The sequence below is a fragment of the Elaeis guineensis genome, chromosome 8 (assembly GCF_000442705.2).
Source record: "Elaeis guineensis isolate ETL-2024a chromosome 8, EG11, whole genome shotgun sequence".
Classification (NCBI taxonomy): Eukaryota; Viridiplantae; Streptophyta; class Magnoliopsida; order Arecales; family Arecaceae; genus Elaeis; species Elaeis guineensis.
In genome coordinates, this window is record NC_026000.2 from 13193408 (window position 1) to 13207941 (window position 14534).

A 14534-nucleotide genomic window follows, 5' to 3' on the forward strand; every position below is an offset into this window, starting at 1 on the left:
TTTCTCTTGCTGTCCTTGCCCCGCGGACGACCGGTAGTCCACCGTCTCTACCGTCTTCGTCTCCTTAACTCCTTCCCCACATGGCGGAGTTTTGGTAGTGGAGGTGGTGGTGGTAGTGCCCTGTAACAATATAAAGCAATACCAACAAATTAAAAGGTAGAGGCCTAGAAAAGACTAACGAAGAACAGAGAAATAGATGCACAAAGAGTAGACAACAAATGCTTGCTTGTTACCTTTGCAGCATTCATTTTGGTGATTAACAGTCCTTTTGTTTGGTACTCCGAGGAGATTGGAAAGAAGAGGTTGATGCTTGAGGTTATTTGTATGAAGTATGAACCAAGGAAGCCGTGCTTGAATAGGTTATCCCGGAGAAAAGGAGGCGACAGGTGTTGCGAAAGGCCAGCAGTTGATGCTGCAGGTACTAAAGCACTGGTTGGGTGAACACGTACATAGGCTACGTGGTAGGCTGGAGCTGATTGACTCTCAAAAGACGGCACGTCGAAGACTGACTTGAATATTGTATTTATCAAATTTTGACATACTATATATATATATATATATATATAAAGAAAAAAAATAGTAATAATATCATAAAATATGATTCAATATATCAATCTGATCCATATTTGATCTACCATACGTAGGTTTGGATTTGGACGGAATAGGATATATATATATATATATATATATATATATATATATATATATATATATATATATATATATATATATATATATATATATATATATAAAGAAAAAAAATAGTAATAATATCATAGATAGGGATGATAAAATATGATTCAATATATCAATCTGATCCATATTTGATTTAGCATACGTAGGTTTGGATTTGGACGGAATAGGTTCAGATCATAAATAGATCAATCCATTTAACCTCTTCGATATTTGGATCGGATTTAGATTTTAAAAATCTGACATATCTAATCTGTTTAACATATTTAATATTTGGGTTGTATTAGATCATGATCTATTTAAATGGGCTAAGATTGTTGACGGTGAAAATGAATTCTCTCCTATACACTAGAACTAATTAAACGAGTCCTTCCACGATATAGATGATATCCTCTAAACCCCCACCCTAAACCCTTGCTTCTCTTTGGATTAGGTTTCCGCCCCTCCGCTCCGATGGCCATCACTGTGCACTAAGCTCTCGTCTCCTCTCCCATCGCGGCCTCTCGCTCTCCCCTCACCCTCTTTCTCTCTAAGCACTTCCTTGCCTCCTCCTCCTTCATCGCCAGTCTCCTCAGGCTCCATGCCTCACCTCCTGGCCTCTCACACACAGCGGTTCGATTGGTTTTGGTGACTTGGCTTACTCGCCTCTAAACTTCGAGTCGGGCGATGGGTTCAGCGATTGACCACCGATGGAGATGGCATTGTTGTTCCTTGGTTGCGACTACAAGCACTGACCCATCATCATAGACAAGCTTGGCAGTGAGGAGACCACCAAGTAGCAGATGATCGGCTGCTACATCCAAACCCTAGCCAAGGTCGTCGGTAGGTATTGATCACTATAAAACATTTTGTATCCATTAATTGTGTTGATTTTCTTTGCAGTTTGCAAAAATGGCCTCCTACCTCTAGTCCAACTCGGACAACATCTTCCTCCTACTAGGCTACCGCCCAAGTTGCCGCTTTTCTATGGCTTCCCCGGGAAGCACCTCGCCTACCACAACATCTTCAAGATGGGCTACGAGGAATACTATCACTGCCCCGCCTGGGTAGAGTTCCTCGAAGGCAGAGGGGCAACCTTGAGGAGGGACTCTATTGCATCAGGAGCAACGAGCCTATTAGAGTGCTGTGGTGGAGTCGGTTCGAAAGGAGTAAGAGTGAGAGTGAAAATAGGTCAGTTAAATGGGTTAGATTAAATTAGATTGGGATGGGTTAACAAATTATCCTTTTGTTAAATAGGTTAAACAGATCGAGTTGGATTACCTATTTATTAAACGTGGCAAGTTCAGGTTATAGATTTTAACCTATTTAATAAACACATCAAGTTCAGCTTTATTATTTTCTGAGCCAATCCATATCTGATTTGATCTATTTATGATTGATTTGATCTGATTGCCATCCCTAGTCATAAATTAGAGATGAAAAAATGATAGATTGAGAAACTCTTGGAAGAATGCAATTTCTTAAAGGAGCCTGCTCCAAATTGCTGATAAACTGAAGCTTGATATAGAAGTAAATGAGCTAGATTAGGATCCTCTCTAGTTGTTTTGGAGATGTTAGAGGTCTCTCAAGTTGAGCTAGCCGACTGTCACTCAGATTGTGATGATGAAGGACTTGCCGACTTTTATATATATATATATATATATATGGATGGATGGCGATGCTTTCAGTGTGCTAATATCCACATTACATATCATGATAGGACGGATAGCTCCGAGTTTAGAGATTGGATCTCTCAAGTCTCAAAAAGATTATATGATACGGCTTTGCACATGGCTTTTTTGATCAAGCTTGACTTGCTTCTTCCATGGTCTACAAAGAGGTTTTCTAAATAATATCATAGTAGTGCCAAAATTATTGCACAAAACATCATGTCTCATCATGACTACTCACTTAAATTGCACTTCTCCTCGAAAAGTATGTTGCTTACTCTATAAGATGCACTCCATATATGGCACTTTTCAAGGGGAGATTAATTAAGATTTTTTGTCTAATTTTTAAGAAATCTTTTTTAGATATGGTTTGATCAAGCTAAACTGAAATCATCAAAGTTTGAGTCCATTAGATACACCTAGTTGAGCATTATCTAGTATTGATTTCTTTCATAGGCTTGAATATTAGACCCGGCAAAAACATGTTGGGGATTACTAAGAGAATTCCTTTTCACGTAGCAAGCCTCTTCGATACTATATTTATCAAGTTTAATTCACTTTCCCTCTCGGACATTCCACCCACTGACTGAAAAATGGACTTGCATGGTGACATCCTCCACACTCTATAGTAGTTTTACAGAAAGCTTCTTGCAGTTTATACATTAGAAGGAGCCATTTATTAATAAGATAAACTTAATTTGAATTAAAAATTTAATTTTTAAATTAAAAATTCAAGTTAGGTAGTCATGTAACCAATCCATCAAAAAGAAAGTCTCATTGTTTCATTCCTTCCAACTCTTGTTCTTTTTCTTTCTTTCTTCTTATTTTAAGATTTTTTTTTTATTTTGGTATCAGAGCCAGATTGAGATGGATGCTTGGGAGGTGGTCGAAAGAGTTGCAAGTGGGGCAACATGATGCCCTGCGAGATTCGAAGAGGAAGGACAGGAAGACGCCCTTCCTTATCTATCAAGACGTAGATAAAGCTAATTTCGAGAAGATCTCTACCATGATAACCTCCAAAAAAGTGTGGGAGATTTTTCAAAAGGCCTACAAAAGCCTTGACAAAGTGAAAAAAAATTCACCTTCAAATGCTGCGAGGAGAATTTGAAACCTTGCAGATGGAGAAATCCAAGAGCATCTCGGACTATATCGCCAGACTTCTAACGATTGTGAACCAACTTCAAAGGAATGGTGAAAAGTTGGAAGACATTTGGATAATTGAAAAAAATTTGCGGTCGTTAGATGATAAATTTGATTATATTATTGCAACCATGGAAGAATCGAAAGATCTAGAAAAGATGCCAGTGGATGAGCTAATGGGATCATTGTAAGCCCACGAGCATCGTACCGATAAAAAAAAAAGCAGAAAATAGTAGAACATGCTCTTCAAATGAAGTTCTCATTAAAAGAAGCATAGGAAGCTCAAATGGTGATGAAAACTCAAGCGATCAGGGCTATGGCAGATGTCGAGGTCATGATAAAGGCTACGAGCATGATCGTAGCCATAGAAGAGGAGGATGAGGCAGAGATAAAGCAAATCAAAACAATGGACATGGGAGATCAAATACAGAAAGTCAGAGGTATAAATATAAGGTTCAATGTTACACTCTTAAAAAATATGGATATTATTTCTCTGAGTATTTTTATAATAAAAATAATCAAGTTGAATAAGTAGTTAATTATATTAAGAAAATAGAAGAGAATCCTTTATTATTGTTAGCTTATAAAGGAGATGAAGCCAGCGGACAAAAAAGTTGGTATTTGGATAGCGGGGCAACTAATCACATGTATGGTCATAGAAGTATGTTTGCAGAGTTTGATGAATCGGTGGAAGGACAAATCTCTTTTAGAGATTCTTCGAAAATTTTGATAAAAAAAAGGTAAAATTTTAATCTATCTCAAAAGTAACAGTCATCAATTTATTTCTGATATGTATTATATTTCGGATATGAAGAGTAATATTTTGAGTTTGGGACAACTATTTGAAAAAGATTATGATATCCATATGAAAAATAAGAAATTTTATTTGAGAAGTAATACTAATGACTTGATTGTCAAAATAGAGCTGTCAAAGAATAGGATGTTAATCCTTGATATCAAGAATGATGTAGCCAAGTGCTTGAAAGTTTGTGTAAAAGATGCCTCATGGTTGTGGTCCTTGAGGCTTGGGCATCTCTACTTCGGTGATCTCATATGTTATTAAACAAGCAGATGGTCCACAACTTACCTCATATCGACCATCCCGATCTGTTATACGTAGATTGTGTTCTCAACAAACAACTTAGAAGATATTTTTCATATAAGGCAAGATACAGAGCAAAGAAGCTACTTGAACTCATTCGTACAGATGGATGCGGACCTATTGTCCCCACATCATTTGGTAAGCATCAATATTTTTTGACTTTTATTGATGATTGTACAAAAAAAACTTGAGTATATTTTTTGAAAGAGAAAATAGAAGTTTTTAATATGTTCAAGAAGTTCAAGGCAATTGTTGAAAATGAGAGCGGCTATTATATCAAAGTCGTTCGTTTAGATCGAGGTGGCCAGTTCATCTCTAATTTATTTAAAGTATTTTGTGAAGAGAATGAAATTTGACATCAATTGACCGGCCCTTACTCGTCCCAGCAAAATGATGTAGCAGAAAAGAAGAACTGCACTATTCTTAACATGATGCAAAGCATGATTAAAAGCAAAAATTTGTCAAAGGAGTTCTGGACCGAGGTGGTAGCTTGTGCTGTCTATATTTTGAATCGGTGTCCTACAACAAGTTTGGAGAATAAAACCACATAAGATGCATGGATGAAAAGAAAGCCAAACATCTCACACATGAAGGTCTTCATATGTGTAGCTTATATGCATATTTTGGAGCAAAGGAGAACCAAACTAGATGACAAAAGCTCAAAACTCATCTTTATTGGGTATGGTATTAAATCCAAAGCTTATAAATTATTTGATGCTAATAATTCAAAAATTATGATGAGCAGAGATGTAGAGTTCAATGAGAAAGGTGAATGAATTGGCACAACAAGATTAGCCAGATCATTGAGATGAGTTTGCTCGGATTGAAGTTGAAAAATCTTTATCTACTACTACACTGCCATCAACACAAATATCTTCACCTATATCATCATCATCCACTTTATTGGATTCATCATCGGATGGAAGTCCAGAGCACTATAAAAGATGAAAAGTCTAAAAGTACTATATGAGGTAACAGATAAAGTATACCTTATTTACCTCTTTGTAGATTGCGAGTCTATTAAGTTTGAAGATACCATAAAAAGTGAAAAGTAGAAGTATGCCATGGATGAAGAGATGAAAGCTATCGAAAAAAACCACACATAGGAGTTGACCACTCTTTTTAAAGGAGAAAAAGCCAAGTGAGTGTATAAAGTGAAGAAGAATGCAAAAGGCACAGTGGAGAGACATAAAGTTAGATTGATAGCTAAACGGTACAAGCAGAAGGCAAGAATTGACTATAATGAGGCATTTACCTCTATTATTCGTATGGAGACTATTCGCTTAAATGTATATATTACTGCACAATATAAATAGCCAGTTTTTCAAATAGACGTAAAATTAATTTTTCTAAATAGTTATATTGATGAGGAGGTTTATGGGGAACAACCGGTAGGTTATGTGTTTGATAAAGGGGCATAAATCAAAGGTCTACAACTTAAATAAGGCATTGTATGATCTAAAGTAAGCATTGAGGGTATGGAATGCAAGAATTGATGCATACTTCAAGAAAAATGGCTCCATCTAATGCCCATATAAAAGCATCCTCTACATAAAATCCAATGGAAAGGATATTTTACTAATCTCTTTATATGTAGATGATTTGATTTTTATAGATAACAATCCGACGATATTCAAAAAATTCAAGCAAACTGTGATTCGAGAGTTCGAGATGATGGACAATGATCTTATATCATTCTTCCTTGGGATTCAAGTTATGCAAAATAATGAGGGCATTTTTATATCGCAGGAGGCCTATATGAAGGGGATATTGAAAAAATTCAAGATGGAGGATTGCAAGCCGATTTGCACATCAGTTGAATGTGGCACCAAATTATCAAAGCACGATAATAAAGCGATAGTCGATTCGATATATTTCAAGAGTCTTATTGGGAGCTTGAGGTATTTGATATGCACAATATCGAACATCTGATATGATGTCGGGCTAATTAGTCATTTCATGGAGGAGTTAAAGTTGACATATTTAAAGACTGCAAAATGAATTATGCGCTATATTAAAGGTACTCTCAATCATGGACTTTTCTATTCGATTTCTAACGATTCTCATTTAGGTCGCTACTTAGACAGCGATTGGGGTGGAGATCTAGAAGATCGAAAAAGTATGATCAGATTCACATTTTGTTTGGGTGACATCGTATTTACATGAATTTCGAAGAAACAATCAATAGTGACACTTTTAACATGTGAAACTGAATATGTTGCAGTCTCTTTATATGTATGCTATGCCATATGGCTACGAAATCTTTTGAGGGCAATACAATAACCACAAGATGATGCTACTAGAATCTATTTTGACAACAAATCGATGATTGCACTAGTCAAGAATTCAGTCTACCATGAACAAAGCAAGCACATTAATGTACATTCTTATTTTATTTGAGACCAAGTCAAGAAGGAGATAGAATTGGAGTACATCAAGACCAGGGATCAAATTACAAATATTTTCATAAAGCCCCTCAACTTTGAAGTATTTTGCAAATTGAAGGATTCACTTGGAGTCATTGATGGAAGAGAATTAAGTTTAAGGAGGGATGTTGATAAGATAAACTTAATTTGAATTAAAAATTTATTTTTTAAATTAAAAATTTAAGATTGATAGTTATGGATAGATAGAGATAAAAATGTTATCCTATTTTATTTTTTTATATTTTAAATTAAATTTTAAGACTATATATACGATGTATTGTAGGGAATGTAATCAATCCATCAAAAAAAAAAAATCGTTATTTCATTTCTTCCAAGTTTCCTTCTTTTTTCTTCTCCTTATTTTAGGATTTCTTCTTTTATTACGATTTAGGTGCATATTTCATGCTCCTCATAATAAAAATCGGAAGGCATTAGCGATCAAGCAAGCTACGGCTCACATTGTCATGTAAGAACTTGCTAACTTGCTCTAACTAAAGCACGCTATGATTGTTATATAAAACAATATCCCGGCTCAATATATATTTACCAGCAATATATACCCATTTGGAAGGTTTGATCAACACTAAAATTGCGAAGCAAATGCACTCTGTCGATCACTCTCCACTACTTTGTGTGCATCACTACAATTTTTTACATCAATTCTGGTGCTGTAATTTTCGATAAATGCACTCATATGGTTGACCCCCAGATGCATGAGGATTGATCTTGGCCGTTATATCTCATTTCCTCGATCTATGCATATAACTTTTTAGATTATATATAAATATATAGAGATCCTAATCTTAATTCCCTCAATTAAACATTATATCTAGATTGGTTATACATGAATGTGCTGGAGACTCCGTTTGTTTTTTCGCCATGTAATGAAGTTGCTGTGTCAAGAGAGTGTGATGATAAACAATAATCTGCACTTAGGAGCTAACCAGGGACAAACAATTTTATTTGAAAAAAAGTAATAACATGAAATATTTTTCAAAAAATTTTGCAACAAAATAAAATAATAAATAAAAAATAAAATTATGAATATAAAATTAATAATATATTTACATTTACTTATTGAAAATAATAACTAGAGAAACAACAACACAGCATATCATGAATGATGACCTATGTTACTATTGCTCTGCGACTTCCATGAGTCTTTCCTTTTAGTAATTTATGAATGGATAAAAAAATTCACATGCGAATCGAACGGTTTCAAACCATAAAAGTTTTTAGAGAATTATTTGGAGAAACCAAAAACTTCATGATAATTTGAAAACCATTTAATAGTTTAGACAAGGGCAACTAGCATCCATCCATCATTGCCATGTTATAGCTAATCCCATCCATTAAAGTATTTAATTGGCATGTGATCCGGTATATTCTTCTTGCATTGAGATGTAGGACTCATTTTCCTTTTATTTTCCCCTCATTTATTGGAACCATTAACAATACCTTTCTGGTCCTCTCTCTCCATATATTTCCTTCAAAATAAAACAAGGGAACTCTCTCTGTACATATATAGAAGTAATTTAAACCTCTCTTACTTCCATGTAGACACTGTGTATGATTTGCGATTGCATGAATAACCTTGGCGACTTTAACCATTCTGCAGTAGTTACCAAAGAAAAAGAAAAAAGAAAAAAAAAAAACGCATTCTGCGGTTGAAGTTATCCGTGTGACATGCGAAATTAATAAGAAGTCCCTGACTAGCTTCAAGATAAAGCAGATAGCGGATCCGGAGCCTCGGCATGCCATCCGTTCGGCCCGGCATTCCCTCGCCTTCTCAACCTTCAAATCGACACCCCGCTTCTCTCGCGCGGCTTCTTCCCCCCATTCCTCGCTTCTCTCCCCAAAACCAAACAACCGTAATCCCAACCCCGGCGATCGCCGGCCGCCGTCGTAGCCGCCTCATTTATCGGCCCTGTATCCCTGTCCCAACCCTAATCCTACCCTTCCACCGGCGGCCGCCTTCTAGACAGTCGACACCAGCCCCGCTCCTCCATCTTCTCCTTGGAGATTTCTCTCGTTTCACGTCTCGTTCTAGACGACGAATCCTCTGCATTCCCTACGGCGCCGCTCCTCCATCCACCATCGGTCCCTCCGCTGCATCTTCTGCCGATCGCTTTCTTCTAAAGAGGTGAAGTTTCTTTCTTGATCTCTCTTCTTTCTAAATTCAGATTCAAAGTCTGTATTTAGGGTTTTCATATAACAGATCACCGATCCGATCTCGATCTTGCGCGGTTTGATCGCTGTGTCATTGTGTTCTTTTGTTCTTTTGTCATTGTGTTCTTTTGTTGATCCGAAAGATTGGGATATTGATTTTGATTTAAATGTAAGCACAGACCACTCTCTTGGATCTGGGACCTCTTTTGATCGCTTCTTTAGTCTCTTGTCATTTTTGTTTCTTAGTGATATCTCAGCATTCTCTATTCCAAGAATGCGAGATCTGATTGTTTTCTTGTTTTCTACGTTGTCCCTTTTTTGTTTCATGCCCTAAACTAGATGGCCATTGGAAGTTGTAATGATATGGTGTGGATATAAGAAGTTTTAAAGAACACATTTGGATTTACTAACAAGAAAAAGTAAGATTAGTTGTGCCATGTAAATTTGTGAAGAGATATGCCTTAGATACCCACTTTGGGCTGCCACCGTCTTTGGGCTGGCGTGAATGACATTACGTTTGGCTGGATTTCCTTGTTTGGTCCGTTAAAAAATCAGGGAAGTCCCATGTGAAGGTATGTTTGGTTGCAAGGTGAATAAATATTGGCACTTTTTGGCTCTGTATTTTGACCGTGACCATTTTATTTCTTCATGGATTCCAGTGCCATTTAAAATTTAAATCCATAAATGATATATCTTTTTTTCAGCTCCTCTTATGACAGACCATTACTAAATGGACTAAATGTTGAGATGCTATAAAAGTGAGGACATGATCACGAAAAGAAAGTATTCAACTTTTTGGCTTTTTTATTTTTACGTAGCTTTAGTAAATAGTTAATAAGGCCAGTAACAAGCTTATTTGTACATGTGCAATTTATTTATAACATATGTGTCATATATGTATATGGTATCTATCAAAATATGGAAGTACTGAAAAGAATTCTACTTCATGATTATTAGTTATTGATCATCCAGCCAACTTGATTCCTCAAAGTTTGTATTATAATGTTGAGATGATACTTAGTTTGTTGACTCACCTTGTTTAGGTTCAGTTCATAATTTGTATGACAAGTTAGGTTGACTTTCGGTAGGATGTGAATTAATGGAGATGTAAAATTAAATAGTAATTTTTATCTTAAAAGGAATGCTTATTGACGACATGGTTTCTTATCATTAAGATGTATGGGATGAGATGTATGAGAACAAACTAGCAGAATTAAATGGACAAAGACAAGGGTATAGATAATATTGGGGAAGTAGTTGAACACCATATTATGTTGAAAGTTCTTAATTTCTTCATCCTTTTGTATTAGATTGAATTTCATAAAGTTTTGTTTAGTGCCAATTTCTTATTAGATGCTGACATCGTAAATTAGGTAATCATGGTAGAGAATAATTATTAATGGTCTTCTAGTCAGTATATGGTCCTTTTTATGTTGTCATATTCCAATTTACTCGTAAAAAGTTTCATACAGTGTGGGTTTTTTGAATAAATTGGATCTGTAGTTAGTTCATATGGGCCTTGTGCTTCTGATACATTTAACAATATACTAATAATATGGTTGCTGTTAATTAGCCTTGACTTGTTAAGTAATTTACTATGATAGTTGGAAGCTGGTCAGGCAAATAGTTGATTATGGAGAATGGGGAAATTGAGAGTGTAGATGAGGAAATGCCTTCACAAAATGGACGACAATATAGGCCAGTGGTCTCCGATGAACGGGCTGTTATCCAGATGTCTTCCATGGGGTCTAGCTCTTATACAGACATACCAGTAAAGTGAGTTCACTATCTGCAGATTGTTAATTTCCTTTAGATATTGACAGTTTGTATAGTTTGTTCAAATTTACTCATTTGTTTTATCTTAATTGTTATATTTATGGACTATATGGAGTTATGATGCTAGATTTGCTTTTATTTTTGTCTATTTCGGTGAATATTTCTTGGTTTTATTTTTCTTCTCTATGTTATTGATCTTTGTAAATAGTGAGTGGAAGCATGGTTGAAAACTTGGGCCTTGATAGTTGATTGGTAATGTCTAAAAATTTGACTTGGATGAGTTAGCTCAGGAACTCGATGGGTTATGCGCTATTTTTCACCCAGATCTGTAATTAAGATAAAAAAACTCTAGAGTTGTTAGTCTTCATCATACAATAAAATGACTAAGTGCTAATATTTGACTATGGTGGTTAATCCTAGAAAGCATTCCATAAGTAAACTAAGAAATTGAAAATTCTACATAAAATCATTCTTTGTTTCTTAAATCTGGAACTTCATGAGGATGTGGAGTTGTAAATATAAAATGAAACTTTTGTTAGCAGCCAGCCATCTCATAGTTTGGAAAAAGGAATACAATTAATAAGAAATGAATGGCTTTATTCAGATAAATAAGAATTGGAAATTAAAATGTGTTAGAATCATCCTTACTGGAGCATATGGTAATGGATTGCAGTATTAGCGTCAAGGTTTAAATATTGATATCAAACCCCCTACCATTTTTTTTCATGAGAATGGTACAGAACCTATGGTATGTACCAAAACTAACAGCTTCATGAAAAAAGAAAAAAAAGAAAGATTGACAGTAAGCATTGGTATGGTTGGTATAGGTACTGCCGGTAAGTGTACCAGTATGGACAGGTACTGATGGTACATAACAGTACACCGAGTTTGGTGTCTCAGCACCTGTGTTGGTGCTAGTTTTGCATTGGCATGGGATGGAACACTGTTCTGGTGGTTTTTGAATCCATAGCTCGCCCAGTTACATCCTTGAGATTTGCTAGTTGTGCGGTGCATATGCATTTTAAAAAGCATTTTGATAGTGGGTGTTGTGTCAGATGATCAAACGGTCTAATTATTGGCACTTAACCTAATCCATTTCTCTTAGAAGGAGCCTTTTTTTTCTGTCACACTTTTGCAAATGGCTTAGGCATCAAAGATTCTAGGAAAATGTGACAATAGACGTTAATATGATGCAAAGGGCTTTTATCATTTAATGCAAGTTGTGAGCAGAAATATCTAGGTGAAATAGCTGATCCACCAACCATTAACATCTACCATCACGGGGTCCTTTAGAATATCTTTCAAAGTATGGCATCCACTAGGTAAAAATGTGACCAAACAGCCAATAAGCAACCACTTTATCCCTCATTACCTGGTGAGACGACATAATTAAAGAAGTTTATTTTATTATGGATTTATCCAGAAGCGAACACCCATTATGTTGCTTTTGTTGAATTTGATGCTTAGGTCTGGTCAATAATATACCTTCCCAAGCTCTGGATAAACCTTGGATTCCTACCAATTTTATCTAAAGTAGTGTTCCAATGATGAAAATTAGATGTCTTACAGGATGAAGGCATTCCCATGTAGGTGAGAGGGACCTTCCTTATTTAGCACCTTATAACACAATGAAATGGAAACAAGCATACTTAATGGAACATACACATCTAATGGCGCATCACCAAAATTAGTGGTGAAGCTTTTTTGAACTTGCCTAGCAAGCTGAGCTATGGCCGGATGTAAATTAAAGATTGAACTTTGAAGTGCCATGTCATGCTGGGTGTGCTGGCTGGTGGCTAACATGGCTTGTTGTATGCCAACTCATGTTCCATGCGGTGGTAGAAAAGATATTAATAACCCTTTTGTAGTAAAAGAAGACTTGAATGGATGCCATTCTGACTTCTGTTTTGTGCTGGTACTATCTCAACAAGGTAGGTGCTGGGTGGCAGGGACCTGCATTTGAAAACATTGCTGTAGGACACTGGTAGGAGATGCTTGAGAGAACATGTCGATATCTACAACATTTAAAGCTTCAAGCATGAGATTTCTTCTTTTATTAGCTTTGGCAAGTATTTTCTTGATGTAGCCAAGATGTTTTATTTCATGGTGCTGAGAGTAGACATAGTGGACAAAGAACATTATAGAGACAAAGGTGGAGTAACGTGAAAGGAAATTTGAATGAGTTTGCAAATTATGTCTACTTAATTACTGATTCAGCAGTGCGTACTTGAGATAAGGCAAGGGTTTTGACAGACTAGGCTAACCAGCTGAAACTAGCAAAGATTTATCACTTTATTTTATGGTCCATGAATCTGGATGCTCCACATGACTAGATGTGCAATTGGAACTCTTGCCTTGATTTGGACACAACAATTGGACATAATCAAATTCATTTGAAGCCACTGACATCTAGTATTACACGGTGTTGCAAAAGATATATATATATTTTGACTTAGGGCCCTCAATATGTTGTACAATTGTGCAAGTTTCTTTCTTTGCTTTCTCCTAAGAATAAGATAATTATAATGTAGTTGTTTGCATAAAAAACCTAGATGTCTATGGATTGGAAAAAGTAAAGACTGGGAGCATTAATAGTCAAGAAGACATGCATTGGTGAACTAATTTGATGTGAAATAATAGAGAAATTCCTGTAGATCAAATGTTTGATATATAGTTGTGGAAGAAGGGAAGAAACCCATAAAATACTAAAAAAGAAAGAGGAAGAAAAGGTGAAGAACACCCATAGCACCAAAAAGGTTTATTGATAACAAATGAGATACTAGAGCAAATGAGAGGCTACATGCCAAAAGCAACTTACAAATCATTAAGAAGACAACATGAAAAGATTAACATTGTCAAGGTCAATACTCGACAAACTAATTAATAGAAACATGTGAAGGAGGTCAAAAAGCTAGAGAAATTTTCTTTTTGGGTGATATGGGTCAAAGGCAGCCATAATGATCAATTTCGAGTAGAGTGGAAGAAAAAGGGGGTTCTCTAAAATCCATACTTGTAAGCACTGAGCGGGAAAGAAAAAAGTGATCTTTTCAGAAATAGCTTGATTTGATGTTTTAGAGAGTCATAATCGCTCAAAACACTGCTTTCTGTTTCATGCTATGATTTCCAAAATGGGGCTATATGAATAAATATCTCAAGCTGGAACAATGCTTTTAGAGATCAAAGTGCAAGGATAAATGAATTTAGGATTGATTGAGTCCTCTGGCTACAAATCTTTTGAAGTCTGTAATTGCTTGCTTGTAAGCATTCCCAGATTAAGGTAATATCTTGTTTATTTGCTTTGTCAAGAATGCTACTGTAAGTTATGATAGATCTGATAATGAATATTGGTAGTGGACATGGCTTTAGGGATGATATCTGTAGGTAATGTGATGTGACATGATGGTTGACTCTTGGATACGATACCATGAAAGTTGAGGAGCATGTATTTAACTGAGTTTTTAAAATGCGATCATCAGGCTATTTGGTGGCAAAAAGCCATTACATTTATAGTTAGCAATAGGCTGTTTTACAGAGCCTACAGACTATAAATATGTTATGCATGTAAAAATTGTGGAAGAT

The 14534-nt window shown here is 35.7% G+C and overlaps 1 protein-coding gene across 2 annotated transcripts in view; it reads left to right on the plus strand.

Moving 5' to 3' along the window:
* The first annotated feature begins 8759 nt into the window (after positions 1 to 8759).
* Positions 8760 to 14534, plus strand: part of LOC105050164 (cation-chloride cotransporter 1) — a 33497-nt gene continuing 27722 nt past the window's right edge. The window contains exons 1-2 of one of the 2 annotated variants that reach the window (XM_010930074.4): positions 8760 to 9153; positions 10784 to 10955. In XM_010930074.4, the coding sequence (XP_010928376.1) occupies positions 10813 to 10955 (143 nt within the window). In that variant the 5' untranslated portion in view covers positions 8760 to 9153; positions 10784 to 10812. Of the gene's footprint in view, positions 9154 to 10783; positions 10956 to 14534 lie in introns of those variants that run through there. The other variant, XM_073242602.1, reaches the window with a different exon arrangement.